The sequence below is a fragment of the Citrus sinensis genome, chromosome 2, assembly GCF_022201045.2.
Source record: "Citrus sinensis cultivar Valencia sweet orange chromosome 2, DVS_A1.0, whole genome shotgun sequence".
Lineage (NCBI taxonomy): Eukaryota > Viridiplantae > Streptophyta > Magnoliopsida > Sapindales > Rutaceae > Citrus > Citrus sinensis.
Window position 1 is genome coordinate 18,383,842 of NC_068557.1, and position 21,923 is coordinate 18,405,764.

Genomic DNA, 21,923 nt, shown 5'->3' on the forward strand with positions numbered 1-21,923 from the left:
ATTATAGCTTCAAGGAAAGCCATGGAAAACCAACCTAGGCAAAGAGAAGAACCGAAGTTGTTGTAATGAAGCCAACGATAAACAAGTGAACAAGACTCCACCGAAGTCGCTCCTTAAATAAGGCACAATGAAAAGGCGGTTTCCAAATCCTATATGGACTACGAAATTAGGATTCGAATTTTCCATGTAAATGGGCTTTTTAGAAGCGCATCCACAAAATGTTAATTTGATTTTGTTAAAGAGCTAATCAATAAGAATGTTTTACTCTCATCACTCAACCCTTCATCAATTGTTTCCAGGTCATTACGGATCTTGTTAAATTCATCAATATGATCATCTAGTGAAGCTCCCTCAACCATCTTCAAAGAAAACATTTTCTTTTTCATATATAGTCAATTTGCAAGAGACTTTGTCATATATAACTGTTTCAGTTTTGTCCGGGGCCTAACAACAGTCTTTTCTCTTGCAATTTCTCTTATCACTGAGTCACCAAGACTGAGGATGATGGTACTTCTTGCCTTCTTATCAATCTCAGCCATATGTTCAGGTGTTGTTGAAGAAGAAACTTCTGAATCTTCAATCTTGGTGGCTGGTTCAATGGCATCTCTCAAACCTTGTGTAATCAACAAAACCTCCATCTTGATCTTCCACATATTGAAGTCGTTCAGCCCAGTGAACTTATCAAGTTCCACCTTGGTAGCCATTTTTTGGGACTTGAATCAGAACCAAGGCTCTGATACCAATTTGTTAAGAATTTGACCTTTGTAAAACAAATCAATATTCACCCCAAGACCTGATTCAGATTCAAAGAACCAAGACTCACACGCACACAACTCACTCAGATCAAGAATATGACAAACAGAAACGAAGAACACATGATTTAAGTGGTTTAACAACAGATGTTGGTGCCTACATCCACTGAGAAACCAAGCACTAAGCTTTCACTATTATTGAGATCAAAACGTATAAGAATTAGGTAGTGATTACAGAGAACACAAATAGTAACACTTTCTCTCTCCTTACACCTCTATTCTCTCTTTTTGAATGAAGAAGATGATTCCATAACCACCCTACATTCTGGGTTTTTTACCCTTCTTGATTTCTCACCAAAACCAACGAATTGTAACAGCCTTACACACGTGCAAATAATGTGACTCTTTAAGTGATTCCAAAACACCAATGTTTCATGTTGTTTTGAGCTAAGCTTAATGAGTCTCTATCATGTGCTCTGTATGTGTATTACTTATGCCTTTGTATGACAGATTCAATCCTGTCGTTTTTAAGTTAAGCACTTGACAGACAACATATCATACACTCATATATTAAGCATCCTGCATGTCGGTCGTGATTATTGAGTCCTCAGTGCTTCCTTTCTCAATACCTGCAATTGTTTAAAGTCTGCAGATTCTTGCTAAGTTTATGGTACTGCCTTTGTTAGCATATCAGCTGGATTCTCTTTAGTGTTTATCTTCAACATCTTTACAACACCCTTTGACACCTCAAGCCTTACAAAATGCAATCTCACATCAAGGTGTTTAGTCTTCTCATGATGTGCTTGACTTTTGCTGAGATGTATGGCGATTTGACTGTCACAATACACAGTTGTGGAGCCTTGTTGTACCCCTCTGCAATCATTCCCCTTAGTCAAATAGCCTCTTTGAATGCCTCTGCAGCTACTGTGTATTTAGCTTTTGCGGTTGACTGTGGTTGACAAGGCAACTATACTCTGAAGTGTTACCTTCCAACTTACAGTACAACCACCTAAAGTAAACAAATAGCTAGTTTGTGACCTTCTTTTTTCAAGATCCCCAGCAAAGTCAGAATCAACATAGCTGACCAAGACATTTCCTCCCTTATTCAACCCACCATATACCAGACCATACTCCATGGTTCCTCTTAGGTATCTCATTATCTATTCCACTGCCCTCTAGTGATTAACCCATGAATTTATCATGTATATCTACTCACCACACTTACAGCATGTGAGATGTCTGGCCTGGTGAGCACCATGACATACATGAGACTCCCTACAGCATTGAAGTAAGGAATCTTGGCCATTTCTTATCGTTCTGCATCTGTTTGAGGACATTCAGCCGCAGACAACTTGAAATGACTTGCCAATGGTGTTTAAACTGGTTTGGAATTATGCATACTGATAACTCTAGGAAATGAGAGTTATCATAGCACTTTTAAGCTTAAATCAAAATTACTTAGAGAGTAAATAATGTGTTTTAGTACATTTTAATAATAGTTTGCATCAACATCTATCGTAATTTAATTTTAATTAAAATTTTATCAAATTTTGAATAATTGTGTGCTTAAAACATATGTTTAATTATAGGCAAGTGGAAACCTAAACTTTATGGAAAGGATTGTTGTTGCAATAGGTTGACAAAAAGGAAAAAAAAAACATGGATGTAGAAGACTTGAAGCAAATCTGGAATAGTATAGATGTTGTAGCCATTACTGTGGCAACCATTGCTGCAGCAATCCAGGAGCATTAATAGAAAAGATTTCGCGCAATCCACTTAGCAAATTGCGATTTGTAGTTTCTTAATCTGGAAAATACGCACCTAAGCTTCCGTTTACCTTAATTTGCGACTAGAAAAGAAGCACACAAGCAAAGGAACAAAAGGAGAAGGCCGTCAATTAAGATCAAAACAGAAAAGAAACAAAGAAGAAACAAAATTCACCAGCAAAAAAAACTCAAGGCTGCACCAGTGGCAGAAATTTCAGAATCAATTGGAATTTGTTCTTTCTCATTCTTTTCTTGTTATTCTTTGATCATGAAGATGTATTCGATAGGTAGAACTTGGCTGATTATTTTCCTTTCACAAATTATGGACTAAATTTATTAGTGGTTGAGTGTTAAACTTTCTTGATGGTTTATTGACAGAACATATGAGTTGCTGCATATTTGCTATAGCATTTTATTTTAATAACTTTATGTACATTTATTATTTCGGCTAACCACTCATTTAATGATACAAATTAAGAAAGAACCACAAAAGGGTCTATCTTAGTAGAACATATTAGAGCAATATTTAGTCTTATATTGAGTTTCCTAGATTGAGTTTAATTTGAGTCCAAAATAGGGCCATGCTTAATCTAAGATTAGTGATGAATTAGATATGCGGATTCACCTTGTAGGGTAAAGAGAACCTAAACATGTAATGTTATATCTTATTTTGACATAACAACTGGTCACTGTTAGGTTGCATAAAGGTATAATATATCCAACATGCTACCGCTGAGGATATAGATGGTTTTTGTCCAGTGCTGTAGCAGATGCTGCAGCAACTGAACTTAATATGAATAAAACAATCAGCACCATTAAGAGAGTTTAATCACTTAACTACTTCATTCTTATTAGTTTTACCTTTGTGTTTCACGTGCAACTTTTATTGCATTTTTATTTTATTTAGTTATTTAGTTCTATTAGTTGTCTTGTATAACTTAGAGCATAGATTGCACCGTTGAGATTACTGTAGCAAGTCTAATAACATCAATCCCTGTGGAGATGATCTTAAATACTCATCATTATATTACTTGTTGTGTACACTAGCACATTGACACCAATAGCGTAAGAAATCGTGCAACACATACCAAACCTGAGTAAAACCTTCTTGAGATAGTTTTGTTGTGTCAGTAATATAGTCTTTTTTCCCTATTTCTGACTATCTCCATCCCCAAAAGCTTCCTTATAACCCCAAGGTCTTTCATCTCAAACTCACTACTCAATAAACCTTTCAAATAATCAATTCCCTCCTGTCCTACATGCTATCAGCATATCATGCATATACAATAAGAGATAGATCATACCTTCTTCACTTATCTTCTTGAAGTATACACAACAGTCATAGCTGCATCAGCTATAAGCATGGCTAATCATGAAGCTATCAAACCTTGGATACCACTGTCTAGGTGATTGTTTCAAACCATAGAGAGATTTTCTGAGCAAACATACATGACCTTCTTTCCCAGGCACTACATACCTTTCTGGTTGCTGCATTATTATCTCTTCTTGTAGCTCACCAAGCAAAAAAGTTGTTTTGACATCCATTTGTTCAAGAAACATATCTTGAACAGCAATAAGTGCCAAAATGATCCTGATAGATGCATGTCTTACCACTAGAGAGACATCCATTTGTTACTAGATTCTTAATCATTTTGCACACATCAAAACTAGTAATACTACCAACATACTTTATTGCTTCTCTCTTAGCTTCGTCAAAAATAAACTGAAACAATTATTATTAGCCTTTGAAGTAGACTCTTTAAAATAATTATCGATAATCATTCTCATTTTAGTTAAGATCAATGCTTTTATCATAGATTGAGAGAATGTGTTAAATATCATCCTAATCCATGCTTCTCTTTTAAAACCATTGACGACCTTAGGGTAATAAGAGGCATTTGTCTGAACATATTTACTATCATATGTCATCCTCAACAAATGGTTAGTATTAAATAGTGTGCGAGATGGGTGAAAAAATACATTTTATTTGCTTGTTTATCTACACACAACTCGTCATTTGGTTAAGTACACTACTAAGGGCATGGAACGAAATGACTTGATAATACCATAAACATTTTTTATTTCTTCAATGACCAAGAGATCCTACAAAATTTTAAATTGCATTAGAAAGATGTATAGATGTGTAGTAAAATATTCCAAAGTTAATGGTGTATATTCTTCTTTCATAACTATAACACTTCCAAGCTAAAAGATTTTTTTCTTGCAAGTTTAGAACTATAATGAAAAAAGTTCCATAATTTTTTTTTTATAAATAATCATTAAAAAAATGCACTGACAAGAAATAAGACGGTAGAAATACAAAATAATTTAAATGACATGTAAAACTCACAGATGCAATACATTGGTCCACTCACAAATCATGTATACCTTTGATATGTATACCTTTAATATGTATGCCTTTGATACATATACCTTTAATTTGTATACCTTTGATAAAGTGTTCAACTTTGTACGGCCAATGGATATTTTCCTACTAAAATAAATTTACACATTGAATTTAGAGCCCCAATAACAACAACTTGATCGATAGTTACTTCTCTTTACCACTTCAAAGGCCACATGTTCACATCCCAAAGCCACCAACCAAAAGAATATCGTTTCAAAAGTCAATAGTCTAAGTTTGCATTTTAGAACTACAACACGAGAATTTTTAGTTCCAAGATAAATGTCAAGAATTTTTCTCACATGTTTAAAACTATAACAAAAAAGAATTCCACGACAAATTTTGTAACAATCATTAAAAAAATACAATAACAAGAAATGAGATCGTAAAAATACAAAGCAATTTTAAATGATGTGTAAAACTCAAAGACGTGATATATTGGTCCACCCACTAGGCTTGGCAAAATCTGGATCCAGACCTGAATGTAGGTGCATTCGGATCCAGATCTACATTTACATTTCTATATACAAATCCAAAGAAAAAAAAATAGCATTCGGATGTGGGTAATATCTGCAATAGATGCAAATGGATGTTCCTGATTTCTGGATTCTCAAAAATCAAAATTCAATAATTTACCTAATAATATCAAATCAAATTCAATCATAATTCAACATGAATAACATACAACAACATCATAAATCCTCAAATAAAATTTAGTGTTTAATTTAATTTAAATTTTAATATATATTTTTAATTTAAAATAAAATTTAATAATTGACCTAATAATATCAAATAAAATTCATTCATAATTCAACATGAATAACATGCAACAACATCATAAATCCACAAATAAAATTTAATAATTTACCTAATAATATCAAATAAAATTCATTCATAATTCAACAATTAATAACTCATCATTAATAACATACAACATCATAAATCCACAAATAAAATTTATTTTTAATTTTTAATATATATTTTTAATTTAACTTTTAATTTAAAAAAAATTAATTGGATCTTGATATCCGATTTTTTGTATGCATTTGCGTCCGAATTCGTGCAGATCTCAAATTTTCACATCCGAATATGTATTCTTTAATATGCGGATCCAGATTTTTTGGGATTCGGATACTTGCGGATGGGGGCTGGATCTAGATTTTATTGCCGTCTCTACCACCCAACAAACATGTATACCTTTGATAATGTGTTCAACTTTGAGCTGTCAGTGGATATTTTTCCATTAAAAGATTTGCGCTTTGAATTGAAGCCCTAAGAGCATCTCCAAAAGAGTCTTCAAATAAAATTCTACTTCTTATTTGAAGAGCCATATCAATTTTAAACACTCCAAAAGACACGTTAATTTAGATTCTTCAAATAAGATTTGTTTCTCACTCTTCAATATTACCGAGTGAGTTTCTCCCTCTTCTATTAATATTTTATTATTTTTTATTGGAAAGATACAACTGCTATAATTATTATTTATGTTTCCTTTCAAAAACATAAACAACAATTGAACGGCTTTTTTTTCAGTTTTTCACTTGACTTCATCAAAATGGATCAATTTGATCATCCATCGTTTTCTACACAAATACCTCATTCATCTCAATTCATTGAATCATCTCTATCAGCAACTCTTCTCGGCTCCATTTCACAAAAGAAACGCGGTGAGGCTTTTTCAGCGGATGAAGATATGCATCTTGTTTCATCATGGTTGAATATTAGTTTGGATCCTGTCCAAGGAACTTATCAAACACACCAAAGCTTTTGGGCTCGAGTGTGGGGTTATTTTCACAAATACAAGAATTTTGAATCTGAACGGGATGAAAAATCATTGATGCAGCGTTGGTCAAAGATACAGCAAGCCACCAACAAATTTCATGGCTGTTTTTCCCAAATTGAAAATAGACAACAAAGTGGCGCGAATGAACAAGACAAGGTATCTATTTTAATTAATTAAACAAATCAATTAGTTTTGTCATTTTATTTGTTTATAAATTAAAATGAATTATTTTATATTATGAATGCAAAGGCTCTGTACAAGGAAATGTTCAAAACAAAATTTACTTTTGAACACTGTTGGAATATATTGAGGCATCATCCAAAATGGTTGACTGATAACCAAGCAAAAAGAGAGAAGAAAAAGGGAATTTCAGCTTCATCGCCTGGTATATCCTCATCATCAACTGCAAAGACTCCTATCAATCTTGATGAAAATGATAATGGTGACACCAATTTTGTTGATTTAGAAAGACCACTTAGAAAGAAAAGTGAGAAACGTAAGATTAGAGAAAAAAATTCTGATCCTCTTGTGACAATTTTAGAAGAAATGCGTGCAGACAAAAAGGAAGAACGAGCAAGAAAAACATATATGAATGAGAAGAAGTATCTTTTAGAAAAAGAAATGGTGGAAATAGAAAAACGAAAAGCCGACTTAGAGGAATTGCGAGAAGAAGAGAAAATAATGCGAATGGAAACAAGTGGAATGCCTTCTCATCTTCAAAAATATTATTATCATCGTCAAATGGAAATCCTTGAAAAAAAAAAATAAAGATTGAATGTTTTGCTATTCTATTATTTTATTTTCCTTTAAATTCTTGTATGTTTTCATGTAATTTTATAATTAATATTATATATTTAATTTATTAAGTTTTCGTAGATCCATGTTTTAAGCACAGCTACTGCATGATCTGGAAGTGCTCTTTGCGATCACCAGTGAGGAGGCCAAAGAAAGTCTAATTTTTGCACTGGCTTTTGGCTACTGCAACCTCGTTCCATGGTGTCATTGTTAGCATTGCCTGAGACATGAATTTGGTCCAATATGGCATTCCAATGATGCAACTACTGATTGCATTTGTTGGCAATATAGTTTGTATTCATATCAGGAAAAACAGAGCACATGAATAGAATTATGAAAAGCCAAAATATATTTAAGACAATAATAATAATGTCATTTAAAATCATCACAAATTACTTAGAGATAAAGACAAATATGATAATAATGCAGCATGTTATCAAATTACATGGCCTTACAGGATCCTTGATGTTTCCACAAATGTTCAATGAGGTCTTTTTGAAGTTGAGAGTGATTTTCTCTGCTTCTAATTCGATGATGATTTTGAATAAATTCCATAATTCCTATTGTTCGTTCAAATGATGGTTTAACCCAATCTTCAGTACATACATCATCATTTAAGTCCTCTATATCTTTAGTAATATGTTCATCTTCTACAATCATATTGTGCATTATAACACACGCCTTCATGATATCGTGAAGTGTATCACGGTCCCAAAAGCGAGCAGGTCCACGCACAATCGCAAAACGAGCTTGGAGCACTCCGAATGCTCTCTCAACATCCTTTTTGGCTGATTCTTGAGCTTTAGCAAAATTCTTATGCTTATTTTCTTGTGGATATGGTATTGTTTTCACTAGAGTTGACCATGGTGGATATATACCATCTGCAAGATAATACCCCATTGTATAATTATGACAATTGATTGAGTAATTTACTGATGGAGCACGTCCTTCAGCTAAGTCTTTGAATAATGGAGATCGATCAAGCACGTTGATGTCATTGTGGGATCCTGGTAACCCAAAAAACATATGCCATATCCAGAGATCATATGAGGCCACTGCTTCTAAGATTATTGTTGGTTCATGGGCATGACCAACATACATCCCTTTCCATGCCACTGGACAATTTTTCCACTTCCAGTGCATACAATCAAGACTTCCCAACATTCCTGGAAACTCACGTTGTTCACCTTCTGCTAAAAGTCTAGCAATGTCATTTGTGTTAGGAGATCGTAAATATTCATTGCTAAAAATTTCAATCACTGCACGAACAAACTTTTTCAAACTTTCGATTGCAGTGCTTTCGCCAATTCTCACATACTCATCAATAGAATCACCGGATACTCCATAAGCTAGCATTCGTATTGCTGCACTGATCTTTTGTAGTGATGACAAACCGAGGACTCCAGCACAATTTCTTTTCTGGACAAAATATGAATCGTGTTGTTCCACTGAATTTTTAATACGCAGAAATAGATGGCGATTCATTCGAAACCTCCTTCGAAATTTATCTGGAGGATATGTGGAAGTTTCAGAAAAATAATCATGAAAAAGCCTATCATGACCGGCTAATCTATCGCGCCAAATTGTTGCGTGACCTTTGATGGAGCCACAACGCCCAGATTTTTTATGTCTTCTCTTTGCAATGGCTACCGCTGCAATCATCTCAATTTCATCATCATCAGATGACGAATCTGACAGCATCTTTATCTTAAAGTTGCTAGCCATGAAGGAAACACAATGAGGAAAAAAAATTAGTTAACAGGCGGAAGGTTGAACAAGTCCACTCACAAAAGTCTATTTCATAAAGAGTTTAAAGTATAAAGAGTTAAAAGTATGATGAATCTGACAGCATCTTTATCTTAAAGTTGCTGGCCATGAAGGAAAACAATGGGAAAAAAAAATAGTTAACTGGCGGAAGGAAGGTTGAGAAGTCCATTCACAAAAATCTATTTCATAAAGAGTTAAAAGCCCAAAAAAAAAATTAGAGGTTGAATAAATTTTTTAGAGGGAAAAAATAGAGGGTAATTAAATTCGTTGGAGTGAAAAAAATTGGAGGGTAATTAAAATAATTAGAGTGAATAATTGGAGGTTAATTAAATTTATTGGAGGGTAGTTAAATTTGATAGAGGGAAAGAATTGATTAAAATAATATTAACTTGCTCTTATTTGATGAGTCTTTTGGAGGAGATTATATTTTTCTACCCACTTATTTGCCACATCAGTAAGCAAATTAAAAATTGAAAAGTAAAATTTAAATAGTCTTTTGGAGATGCTCTAATAACAATAGCCTCATCTAGAGACACTCTTATAGGTCTATTCAAAAGACTCTTCCTAAAGAAGAGTACTACATATTCACGTACCAAAGGTATGCAGCTAAATAGCATAATATCATCTACATACTATTGGTGATGTTTACCATTTCTACAAATTGTTGACATTGATATATTTATAGAACACTGATTTAAACTTAGACCTTGTGATTCTGATCTTCAATTCTGTCAACTCAAAAGAATTTTCCACCTCAATATTTAGTAGAAACTCAAGCATAACATCAATTTGGGTTTTTGCAGACAATCGATCTTTTACTTGTTTAAATATATTTAAGAACCTTTAAACGTCAATTATGTGCCTTGACGCATCATAAACATCATTAAATTTCTTCCAAAAATGTTGCATCAGTTATAAGTCAAAAGTCCAACCCTCCACGAAATAAGCATCTATCACTTGCTTTTACTTATACAAGATAAATGTAAATGAGTTACTTGCAAGCAATAAAAAAAAAAGAATATTTATTTTGTAAAACATTTATATCATAGTGCATCATTTGAAATCAGAAAAATTCAAATGTCCCTTTATTATAAATAATAAAAAGTTCATCCTTCTTATCAATGTCATAAGCCAGCACGACTGCTACAGGATCCTTAATAACTTCTGACACGTCAATACCAGTAACACTACCGTACTTTATTGCTTGTCTCTTAACTTAATCAAAATAAGTCGAAATAGTTTTCATAAACTTTAAAATAGACTCCTTAAGATAATTGTCGAGAATCGTTCTCGTTCTTACTAAGATGAATACTTTTATCTTAGTTGCAGCGCATAAATGAAATTTCGTCTGAATTTATACTTCTCCTTTAAAACTATTAAAGGCCTTATAACCATTAACGACTTTAGTATAATCAAAGAATATTATTCCAACACATTGATATCATACCTCATATTCACAAAATGCTTAGTGTTAGATGGCTAGTGTGGAAACACAAAGTATCTTAAATGACATGTACAACTCATATACGTGACATATTGCAATATTCGACACGTTCATGTACTTTTGGTCCGCCCACCAATCAAAAGAACATGTCCTGACAAGTGATATTTTTTGTTAACTTACAGCCTAGCCATTTTGTGCAAATATGGGTAACAAGAGTGAGGCCAACACCTTCTAAATAGCGGGTTGCAAGTACTTTAGCAAAACCTCTTCTGTAACTCTTTAAAGGAATCTTTCGAAAGAACTTTTCCACAAGCCAAGCGACCAACCAAAAGAACCGCAGTAATCTCCTAACAAGAGATGACATGTCAGATAGGCTCCTTTTTAAGTGTCGTAGTTAGGGATTTGGGAAGAAAGGGAGTTTTTGATGTTATATGTAGGGAATAAATATGGATGATATGTCGTTCATAGTTTTAGCACATAGATGAAATGTCATATATTCTCAGGGATTGAATTATTAACTAAAATTAATTTAAGTTTTATTATTTAACATTAGCTAGTGTTAATGCATCTAAAATTTTATCTAAATGATATAAAATGTAATGTGTCATTTATTAAATGATTAATAATTTTTTTTTACAAGTAAATTAATTACATCTCCAGTTGATGAATACGACATCAGTAAATAATTTGATATGAAAATTTAGAATAGAATTTTAAAATGTCTTGCAACACTACTCATATGTTATCTTACGGTTCCCTAAGATAATTTTTTTTCTTCTCTCTCTTATTAAAATGTGGGATTAAATTTTGCGCCAAACAAGATATTAGATTAAATTTATAAAAGCAATATAATCTTAAACTTTTTAGCACTCCAACCAAATGTATTCCAAGTTTAAATTTTCCATGCTACTAGAAAAGGTTCTAAAGCAAACCAGTCAGTGGCATGTCTTTGCCCTCCCTCCCCTCAAAAATAACTAATTTGGTCTCTCAATCTTTTGATGTGATTATAAATTATTTATGCAACTAATTTTGAAAAAGTGAACCTCCACCACATTTTCCGCGAATCCAAAGCTATGCCAACAAAGGGAATTTTGTGTAGGATAAAATATCAAACTGTTACATTACATATGGAGAGATATATACATGGAGTCAACAATTCTCTTGTTCTACATATGTATCAAAGACAATTACCAAAAACAAATAAAATAAAATAATTCTGCAAAGACTATCAAATATTTAACCACATGCTAGACGTCCTCTTCACCATCACGTTCAGCCCACCACATCCACGTTTTCATCATCGCCCACACGCTGCAAGTCAAAGCTGAAGTCAGATGCAAAATTAAAATGGATTAAAAAAGTAACAATAGTAAAGAAAAGGAGAAATAGTAAATGGTTGAGCTTACTTTTAATAATGGATTAAGAATAAAAACTCTACAAAGAGTAGATCATACTTTGATATGGCGCTAAATCACTAAGGTGATTTAGAATTGTGGACGCACAAATGTGGACAGATGCTATAGATCCAATAGGCAATGCCCAACAAACTGACCTCTATGTAAGCATTACGAGGGATTGGAAGAGGAGGGGGCAGCCTAAATTGCAAGCCTTTTGCCATGTAAGTTGCTCCTTTTCCAGTTCCAGCTGAAGCCATATCAATCTCCTCAATCTGCTCCACTTCAACTTCTATTTCTTCATCATTGACATGAGCAGCTATACCAGTTGATGGTAACGCTAATGCATTTGCTGATCTCACATTCTTCGCCTGTGCGGAAAACCAGCTGGTTGAGACATTTTTCCCTTTCAGCTTGCTTTCATCAGCCACAGATCCATGATTAGTAGGATGCTGATTCCACCAAGAAACCTCCTTTAAGTGAACAGATTCAGCCACTCGTCCTCCATCCTTTGTTAAATTGGCTAGAACACCCAAAGATGCAGCATAAACAACAAAATCAAAAACAGAATGGGACTCCTGAAATCAAGTGATACTAACACACTAGTGACTGCAAGCAGATTGAAGTCAAATGAAAAACATGAAATAAGCGGTAATATGAGAAACAAAACATATAAGTTATTAACAAAAGATCTAGGAACCAGAAGTAACATTCAACAAACCTTGTATGCACAGAAATGTCAAAATAAAGTACCTTCTGGCACAAATCCATTAGTAGTATCCCTATCAACATGCAGTTTTTTCTTGTTCGGAGAAGGTATAGTCTGCTTATCATTCTGTGGGTCGACTAGATGGTAATTAGTGGTCTCCTCATCACTCATGATATTGATGCTTGAATCCTCTTCATTACCACCAACTTTAGTGGCATCTAAGCCAAGATGATATCCCAACTTCTGAAGTCGAGCTTGTGACCTATGAATTTATGAAGTATAAACTAAAAGCTAAATGCTAGGAAGTTCAAAGAACAGATCAAAGTAGTGAACTGCACAGAGGAGAGTGATTCAAAGCAAACCATAACTTGCCTCTTAAGATCATCTTGCATCTGTGAGTGACGATTATGTGCTTTGACAAACTTCTTGATTTTTGAAGCTATCCTGAATATTAAATTGTCCATTGAAACTGAGTGAAAGAGGGCACCCACCCACAAAAATAAAACATCTTGATAGACAAAGATGAAAATAAATTATTATATTCATGATACCTTTTAGATTCCTCTTTCTCTTTCTGCAATTGAGTCTCGAGCTCCTTTATTCTAGAAGAAAGAATATCTGCTTCTTGACCCTTCTCCTCCTCGTTAGTCTTTGAGAAACAAATAAATCAAGCACCAAATATGTGGCTTAAATCATGTATAGGAATGCAGACAAATAATAATGATGATGATGATGATAAGTGTTACCATCACAACAAAACAAAGATGCTTAAAGTAATCTCGAACAAGATATGGTAAATCATCGACATATAATGTATTTCTTGAAAGTGTGTTTGTTATGAGGGAGTGGACAGAAACAAGCACTGTTAAAAATATGTGTTTTGGGATAACCAATGAAATCATTCGAGTTGCAGCCTAGATTCTTGGGTGGAAGCACTAGCTTTAATGATGTTTTAAAGTAAATGCTTAAGTAATTTAACAAGTTTGTCCATACTTCCTAAGCTATAAAGTAATCACAAACAGAAGATTGACTGACCTCCAATTGAAGTTTGCGGTCCTCAAGCACGTTGATATCCAACTGCACTTCTTTTAACTGCACATAATTTCAAATAATTAATTTTTGTTTTTGGATGAAATAAAGACGGGGAAAATGAAGAATACAAAATTAATGCCAGTATTTGACCAAATTGTTCTAACCTGCTCCAGAAGAACAACTTTGGAATCAGAAGGTGTAAATTTTCGTTCTTTAACTCTATCATTAATCCCATCTGAGATTTTCAGACTTGCAGAAAATTCTCTTGGCCCATCAAGGTGCTGTTTCTTCCAGCGTTTTCTATCACTGTAATCAAATATGCATTTTGAACTCAAAGTTTGAATGTACTGGGATGGAGAATAAATAAATGTATAACACAATTTTATACTACTATATGTCTACCAGAAGAAAAATAGTATGAAATATTTCTTTCCTTAAGGACAAGTATAGGTGATACAAGTGCGGCCGAGTTTACTTCAAATATAACCAAAAATTTAATAACACTACAAGAAACTGAGAAATGCTACATGTTGCAACTTCTTATGCCAATTGAGGTGGCAGTTGAATTGCACTGACATGTGGATACACAGTGTGATGTCAACTATCCATTCAATGGATGAATAGAATTTGAATTTAATAATACTATGAATCATCCCGGTTTGAAAAAGAAAAGGAAAAGAAAACCAAAAAAGCAACCCACAGTGGCCACGAGGAAAACAGCTTTGGAAAGAGTCAGCACCCAAGTCAACAATTTCCTTTTGTAAATAGTATCGTCAACTGAAAACTGATTGAATAAAGGATTCTTGTTTAGTTACCTTTTATTCTCAGGGGACCTCGAAGGGCTAAGTCCTGAAATTTAAACTTTGATCAGTAAATGTACAACAAAAGGAACAAAGAAAAGCAACTAAAAACAAAACGATCTATTAAGACAAATCATCAATTGGTAACACCAGAATGGTCCAAAGCAATTGCCTTTATCAGAAAGAACCCAAACTAGACTCATTTATAGCCAAACAAAACAACCAAGGAACTTGGAATATAATTACTGACCACGAAATCTATTCCGGCCTCTAGTATCTCTTCCAGGGGAATAAATTTTCTGTGGAGACAGCCTTCTGTCAAGCTTATCCCTCAAGTCACCAACTCGGTAGTCCGGCCCACCTGCAATTGGGAATTCAAAGAATTTCCAGTTTAGCAAAATAGTTGTATTCAGTGTACTTTTCAGTCAAAATAAGCAGAGGCACGCAAACAGTACAGATCTAATCTTACCATCACAGAGAAACATACGTGTAACTTAATAATGAATAGTAACAGTACATCCTTGTCATTGCCAATGGGGACAAAGAAACAACCTCTCTCATATAAATATAGAAACAGAAAACCCATATTTGAACTGTTATCCATCACATATCAAAGTAGCATCGGATAAATGTTAGCTGGCATATCCACAGCTTCCAGTTGAGCAATAAGCAACAAAGATTTCTTCCTCATGATATAAAGATAACAGTTATAAATTCTCCATCCAGGAAATCCCTTCAGAATATCATTCGAGGAGAAGTTGCAAATGAAGTGGTTGCCATATGCTCTGCCAACATATGTCCAAAGGACAAATTACGAATAGCTTTCGATGGTTACACAAAACTGGCCGTCGGTCTCAATATTATGGACGAATATAACATCCAGAAAATAGTTAATGCTGAAGCGTCAACAAAACTTTGCAGTTTCAGAGATGCATAATGATAAACCAAGATAATGTTCATCACCAGAAATACCATATCATCGCCTCTAAGAATTACCAACCAGCAAAATCCATTCTGATGAAAAACAATACTAAGCCTGTTAGTGGATGTTTCATACTGATAAAAGCCACACTGTACTACGGTACTACAAATTTCTCATAAACTACCATCAAATTCAAACCACCCTTGATAGTTATCAAACTAGTGAAAATACCAAGAAAATAAACAAAACGAAAATACAAAACCTTCAGCTCAGAATCTGCAAGGGGAAAAAAAAAACAAAATGTTCAAATAATAAAAAGGAGAAGCTAAGTTACCGTGATGGGAGCGGAAAGGGCGGCGAAGCTCAGCGTCTCCATGAGCGAAGGAGCAAGTGGGGCGCGAGCAGCGACCCTTTTGATACAAAACGCAAATCCTCGTTTTGTAGAACTTCCGTTCAAACATTTTTGATCGTCAACTCAAAGCTACTAAAATCTTTATATAAACAGATCGAATATCAATTAATCAGTCTTCAAGAAATAGATAAATCAATCAATCAATCACCGACAGCTTAAATGAAAATTAAACCCTGCACCGCACTGCATATAATAAATATTCCAAAAAAAAAATTAGCAGAAATATTATGCTGCGTCTACGATAAAAAAAAGAAAATACATACATGAGCAGCAAGCAGCAAAATAAAGAACCCGCCGCTTGCAGTAAACTGAGAGTTGAATTAAGAATTGTGGCAGTCTGTGTCGACGAGAAGAAAAGAAAAAAACCATAGGGGTGATTTCGACTCGTGTGCTACGAAGTTATAATCCATTGAAATCTAACGCGAATGTGAAATTTAATTCCTAAAATTAACCTTACGGGGAAAAGTGTGCTGAGGCAATAACTGTTTTAAGTATTTGGCTAATATCATTTTGATCCATATTTCCGATAGAATCATAAGTGAGGCCCGGCCTTGTAACTTTAATTTTCACACAGATTCGTTTCATCAAATTGATGCAGATAAGGTTACAGTGGTTAATAAAATCAATGATTTAATTGTTCTATTATCATATTTTAAATGCTATGTCCACTTAAAACGTACTAATATGTCTAATCCATAAAATTTACTGGCTGAAAATTATATCAAAATATAATTACCTAGAAATATTGTCATTTTTCACTTATTCTAACTATTTAAGCTGTTTAAATACCATTTTATTACTAATCTGATCTATTCTGTAAAAGAAGATGCATTGAATTTCTATATATCTATAGAAATATTCTAATTTAAGATCTTACATTTGTTAAAGTCTGAAAAAATTATTAAGTTATATAATTTAATAACGTAATGGTTGGACTTAATAATCAATACTCTTTCTCTTTATATATATATGTGTGTGTGTGTGTATTCATGCAAATGGGCTCTTTTTTTTTCCTTATTTTTATGTGGACACATTATTATGTGCCAAAAAATGCGGACGATGTACTTGAAAAATTATATATATATAGTCTCATAAAATATATCATGTATGTGCTAGAAGATGCATTGTAATATAATGTAGTTTTTATACGTACATGTTAAAAAGATCAACTCAAATTAGTTAATTAACCGGCCATGATTTTCCCATTTAAAACTGTATTAATAGCTAGATATCTCGTGCAGCCTCAATGATTTTGCTTTATTCTGTTCTTAATTAAAACGGTTTTTGTAACATACTTTAAACAATTAATACAGCAATTTCATTTCACTGTCGAATAACAAGAACTATATAGTAAATAATCAGTTCATGAAACACAGTAACATATAGAAAAAGCAAACATTTAAGTCACATACATGCATCGTGCATGACAAAAAATTTAGCTAGACTGCGATAATTTCACTGCATTAATAATAATAGTACCAATGAATCGAAGAAACCTTTATGATGAGTTTCATACAATAATATAACTATAGGAGGAGCAACAGATCACAAATAAAATTTGCCGTTCCAATCATAACACGTTTCAGGACTAGCAAGACTGTCAGTAGCTGAGACACATAGATAATGCTCTGTAACTCTCCACGAACAATCTTCGCAACGACTGTAATCCCTCTCATCTTTGTAAATATCAAACGATTTCTCAGCATTTTGCCAGCTAAAACTGCAATAGAAGTGCGTCGCCCCAAAAATATTTGGCTTGAAACTAAAAGAGTAGACTCCTCCGTAAAGGATATCATGTACCCCAAGATCATCATCATCTGATCTGCAATGAACGGTCAGATCTATGCCGAAGCCTATATCATTGCGAATGCACTCCTTCACCTCATGTGTTTTGAAACGAAGACCACTACACATACTTAGCAGCACGGTGAGTGATATCAAAAGTACCAAAATCTGCTTAGCAAAATAACCCATTATTTTTTTTTTCCCCTTTTGCTGGCAAATGAAATTAAAGCTTTTAGGTACGTACCAACCCTATTTCATAATGCAGGATATATATAGTGTCGTATTATAATGTTTAATTGTGTATAAGCATCTCATTGTCAATCTGCCGGATTATCTTTACCATAATTGAATTACTTGTCCTCTATATATGATATGGTTAAAGCCGGGACTGGAGGATTTCTTTTTGCTTGGAAAACTATGATTATAAATTTTGTATAAAGGCAAGATTTATATTTCTAGGAATATTTTTCGGTTGTTTTTAGGGTAGTTGAAGCCGGATTCTAGATTTTTTTTTTAATTTTTTTGGGAAAATAAGGATTTTATACAAAGGCAAGATATTTTTAGGAACTTTTTTTGCCAGCATAATATTCTTCACATCATAAGTATATTCTTCTTCCAACGTTAAGTGTATTTTTTTAATTAATTTGTACAAATTAGTTTATATAATAATTTTTTATTCTATCGCTACTCTTAGTAGTTTGTGGCTGTTGGACTTGATGAACCATTGGCCTCATGCTGTCAGTGATAGAGGTAGAAAACTTTACCATCATTTAGGTATTCTAGTGTAAGAATACGATAAATATATAACTCGCCTATTTCAGTCATTCAAATGTTGATGTATAGCTTTGTTTGTTCTCTTTTTTTTCTTTTTTTTGGTTAGTGTTATATACAATATGTGTTTTTCGGAACTTGAAACCCAAGCCAAGGCATGCAATGACTTTTCTCAAGCTATTAAATCTGAAATCAATATTACTCTTTGAATGGATCAATTTGGCTTTATTAGTTTATTTTATTCCAAGGCTTCTTGGTTGTAAGAATATCTTAAACGTTAAAGCCAACACTAAGATCCGCGAGTACGTAGTTCATCTCTCGGAACATCCCCCGAACGGCTCTAATTAATTCTCTTGTAAATTTTCTAAGTTCTTTTTCTTTATGGTGTTTTCTTTTTTTTTTCTCCTTTCTTTATTTCTTTATTTTTACGGAGTTAGGCATGTACGTCGTGTGTTTTCCCTTTCCAAATACACACACACATATATATATATATAAAGTTATATTTAATATACTTACAACTAGGCAAAATTTATTAATTGACTCACTTGACTCCCTGCTTTGTCACTCATTTTTATTTTGAAAAATCAAATTGTAAGTTATAATAAATGTAACTTAAAAAAAATTCTCTCTCTCTATAACAAGAAGGAGAGCTTCTCAAATATGGATGTAGGGGTGGCCGTCGGTTCGGTTCAGTAGTCGACATGAACCAAAATTTTCAGTTCAATTCGATATCAAATTTAAATGAAATGAAAAAACCAAACAAAAAAGTACTCAATCATCATTGAACCCGGTTCGATTCAGGTTTGGTTTTTCGATTCTAATCCTTATTAAAAAATTAAAAAAATTGCTTCTGCATATTTCTTCCCGCGATCTTTTCTTTTGTTACAGTAAATCAAAAACAACGAAAATTAGATGCCAAAGAAAATTATTAAATTATTAATTCCAAAATATAATCTTAAACATAACAAACTTCAAAGAAAAAGAAATAACATATCAGTAGCCCATGGGAAGGTTAAATTTTCTAAGTTCTATTTCTCTATTGTTTTTCCTTCATTTCTCATTTTTTTATGTCTTTATTTTTATGGAGTTCGGCTCTGTGTTGTACACACACAGATTTTATTAATTAGTGCAGATGTTTAAATCCAAATTTTATACGAATTTAATGTTACACCATATGACGTTATTGTGTTTATTTTCAATTAGCTATTACAATTTTTTTGAATGTTTCTGGCATATTTTTTCTTTTCTTTTCTTTTTCTAGATTTAAAATTCCGACTCGATCTTGATATGCAATTAATATGAATATGTGTCGTAATTTGTATCTATATGAACGAAATTTCAGTTTACTAAATTAAAAATATAGCCATTAGGATAACAGGAAGAGAAATGATTTAGACTCCAATAATTCTGTTGCAATACATTTCAGAAAGCTTTCTTAATTTCATACAATAGCTAGAAGAAGCAACATTCGGCTGAAAATTGTCAACTAATTATTGTTGTAAATATAGCTAATAGTAGAATTAAGATTAGATCTATACAACTCTATGTGACCAAAAATAGAATAGGCCCAGCTAGGACTCACATAAAGATGGTCCCTACAAAGTGCATGAAGAGGTGGACAAACCACTTAGAATAAACATTTTATATTCCTATAAAAAGCCACCTAAGATAAACCTCTTAAGTTCCAAAGTTGCAAGACTCCTAGGATCCCAACTAGGGCCTAAATAAATACAGTCCCATAAAGCTCATGAAGAAATTGACAACCCACTTAGAATAAACCTCCTAGGTGGCAAGATTCAAGGCCCAAAAGGTTCCAAGGTTTCCAAGATTTGATCCTAAGACAAACCATAAAGAATAAACCTCTCAGATTCTTAGGACAAACTACCAAGGATAAACTTCTTAGGTTTGAAGGTTCGAAGACTTCTAGGATCTTAGGATCCTAAGACAAAGCCCCCCAAATTCTAAAGTTTCTAGGATCCTATTATAGGAAAAACCACCTGGGATAAATGATTAGGTTCAAAGGGTTCCTACGATCCTAGAATCTTAAGATAAACAATATAAGATTAAAACACTTCTTTCTTTGATATGTAGACAAACTTGTATGGATATCAATCATATAGTGGGCAAAAAATCTCTAGTTGGCATAGGCCCACCAATTTTGCCTGCATCATGAGACCATGGACATGAGCCGAAAATTTAAAAACCCGCTATGAATTGGCTTAGTTAATGGCTTATAGAAAAAGCCTGAGCGTAGCCCGGGATTTATAATTTATAATTTAAAAAAGGATAATTTATAATTTTTATGATTTATAATATATAAGCATTATTTGTGGTTTATTACATTGTGTTGCTAGTATTTTGTGTGTTGGACTATTAATTTATTATGTATCGGATATTATCTTTAATTTAAGAGTTTTTTTCTTTTATTTTTAGCTTTATTAAAAAATTTTAAAAAAAATTTATAGAAGCCCAAGCCCAGCCCATCAAAGATGGGCTTTTAAAGGGCCTGGGCCTATTACCAATAATTGGGCTTGGGCCTGCAGTTACTATCTTTAGTCAATCAACATGGGCACAAGAACACAAGTGTAGTCAGATGTCACAAGAACAATGACACTTATTATCAAAGTAAATAGAACTCAAGTCAAATCAATTTTGCCTATAAATATACCATCTATTTTCATTGAAAATTAAGAAAAATTTGACTCAAGAAGAAAAAATGCTGACTTCCTCTCTCTAATTTTCTTTCTTTAAATTAATATTTTTAAAAATTCAATGATTGTCTTGACCTTTAAAGGGTTTACGCTGGGAAAACTATCACATTGATTTTTTTTTTTTTGTAAATCATTATCGGACAAAGATATCTTCATTCCCTAAGGAAGTTGACTCTTATGAGAAAACTCAAAATCCTATTAAAATTAGCCCGAAGGAGAAATTCATCATCATCGGATCTAACAAAAAGGAAGTCTAGCCCTAAAGGGCACCTTGGTTGAAATTGCTACTTAGTAAGTTGGGATAAAATTTACACTGAGAGATTGGCTGCGTCTGTTGGGTCTTCTAGTTAAAACTCTTTGAAGCTCAATTGCGAGCATAGATGTAAACCGTGAGTACTATGATCATGAGGTTGACGATTAAAGTTTCAGAGTGATAGCAAGTTCACTTTTGACAAAGTAGATGACAACGAGATCTAAAAGATGATGACACAATGCCTATTCGTCCTCCTTTAAATCCTTGAATCCATATTGCATGCAAGGCGCCGAGGATAATCTCATGTTGTTAGACTTCAACAAAAATTAGATAAGTTGGCGCATAAGTTGAATAGAATGTTCAACCAATTCCAAACTTAAGCTGAGAAAGGGTCTTTCAAGTGGAAGTAATATAATTGATTTT

General features: G+C 33.2%; 4 protein-coding genes across 6 annotated transcripts; 1 reads left to right on the forward strand and 3 right to left on the reverse strand.

Annotated features, from left to right (window-relative positions):
* Positions 1-6,477: 6,477 nt before the first annotated feature.
* On the forward strand, positions 6,478-7,473 carry LOC107175765 (glutathione S-transferase T3-like). Its single transcript, XM_015527495.2, has 2 exons — positions 6,478-6,861; positions 6,955-7,473. The coding sequence occupies exons 1-2, from the start codon at positions 6,478-6,480 to the stop codon at positions 7,471-7,473; spliced, it is 903 nt and encodes a 300-aa protein (XP_015382981.2).
* Positions 7,474-7,941: 468 nt separating this feature from the next.
* Positions 7,942-9,225, reverse strand: LOC102612127 (uncharacterized). The gene has a single exon (XM_006492063.2). It carries the CDS (start codon positions 9,223-9,225, stop codon positions 7,942-7,944), a length of 1,284 nt encoding a protein of 427 aa, XP_006492126.2.
* A 2,558-nt stretch (positions 9,226-11,783) lies between these two features.
* Positions 11,784-16,411, reverse strand: LOC102618292 (zinc finger CCCH domain-containing protein 13). 3 transcript variants are annotated; one of them, XM_006469650.4, is made up of 11 exons: positions 16,244-16,411; positions 15,903-16,059; positions 14,897-15,007; positions 14,662-14,695; positions 14,011-14,152; positions 13,850-13,906; positions 13,366-13,463; positions 13,187-13,258; positions 12,859-13,076; positions 12,264-12,628; positions 11,784-12,022 (listed from the first exon to the last, which is right to left on the reverse strand). In XM_006469650.4, exons 2-11 carry the CDS (start codon positions 16,027-16,029, stop codon positions 11,984-11,986), a joined length of 1,263 nt encoding a protein of 420 aa, XP_006469713.1. In that variant the 5' UTR covers positions 16,030-16,059; positions 16,244-16,411; the 3' UTR covers positions 11,784-11,983. The 3 variants fall into 3 exon arrangements, with proteins under 3 accessions (XP_006469713.1, XP_052291318.1, XP_052291319.1); XM_052435358.1 differs by having other exon boundaries at positions 11,784-12,035; XM_052435359.1 differs by lacking the exon at positions 16,244-16,411 and adding an exon at positions 15,116-15,660 and having other exon boundaries at positions 15,903-16,050.
* Positions 16,412-17,525: 1,114 nt separating this feature from the next.
* LOC112497219 (S-protein homolog 29-like) lies at positions 17,526-17,954 on the reverse strand. Its single transcript, XM_025094999.1, has one exon. The coding sequence runs from the start codon at positions 17,952-17,954 to the stop codon at positions 17,526-17,528; it is 429 nt and encodes a 142-aa protein (XP_024950767.1).
* Positions 17,955-21,923: the final 3,969 nt, after the last annotated feature.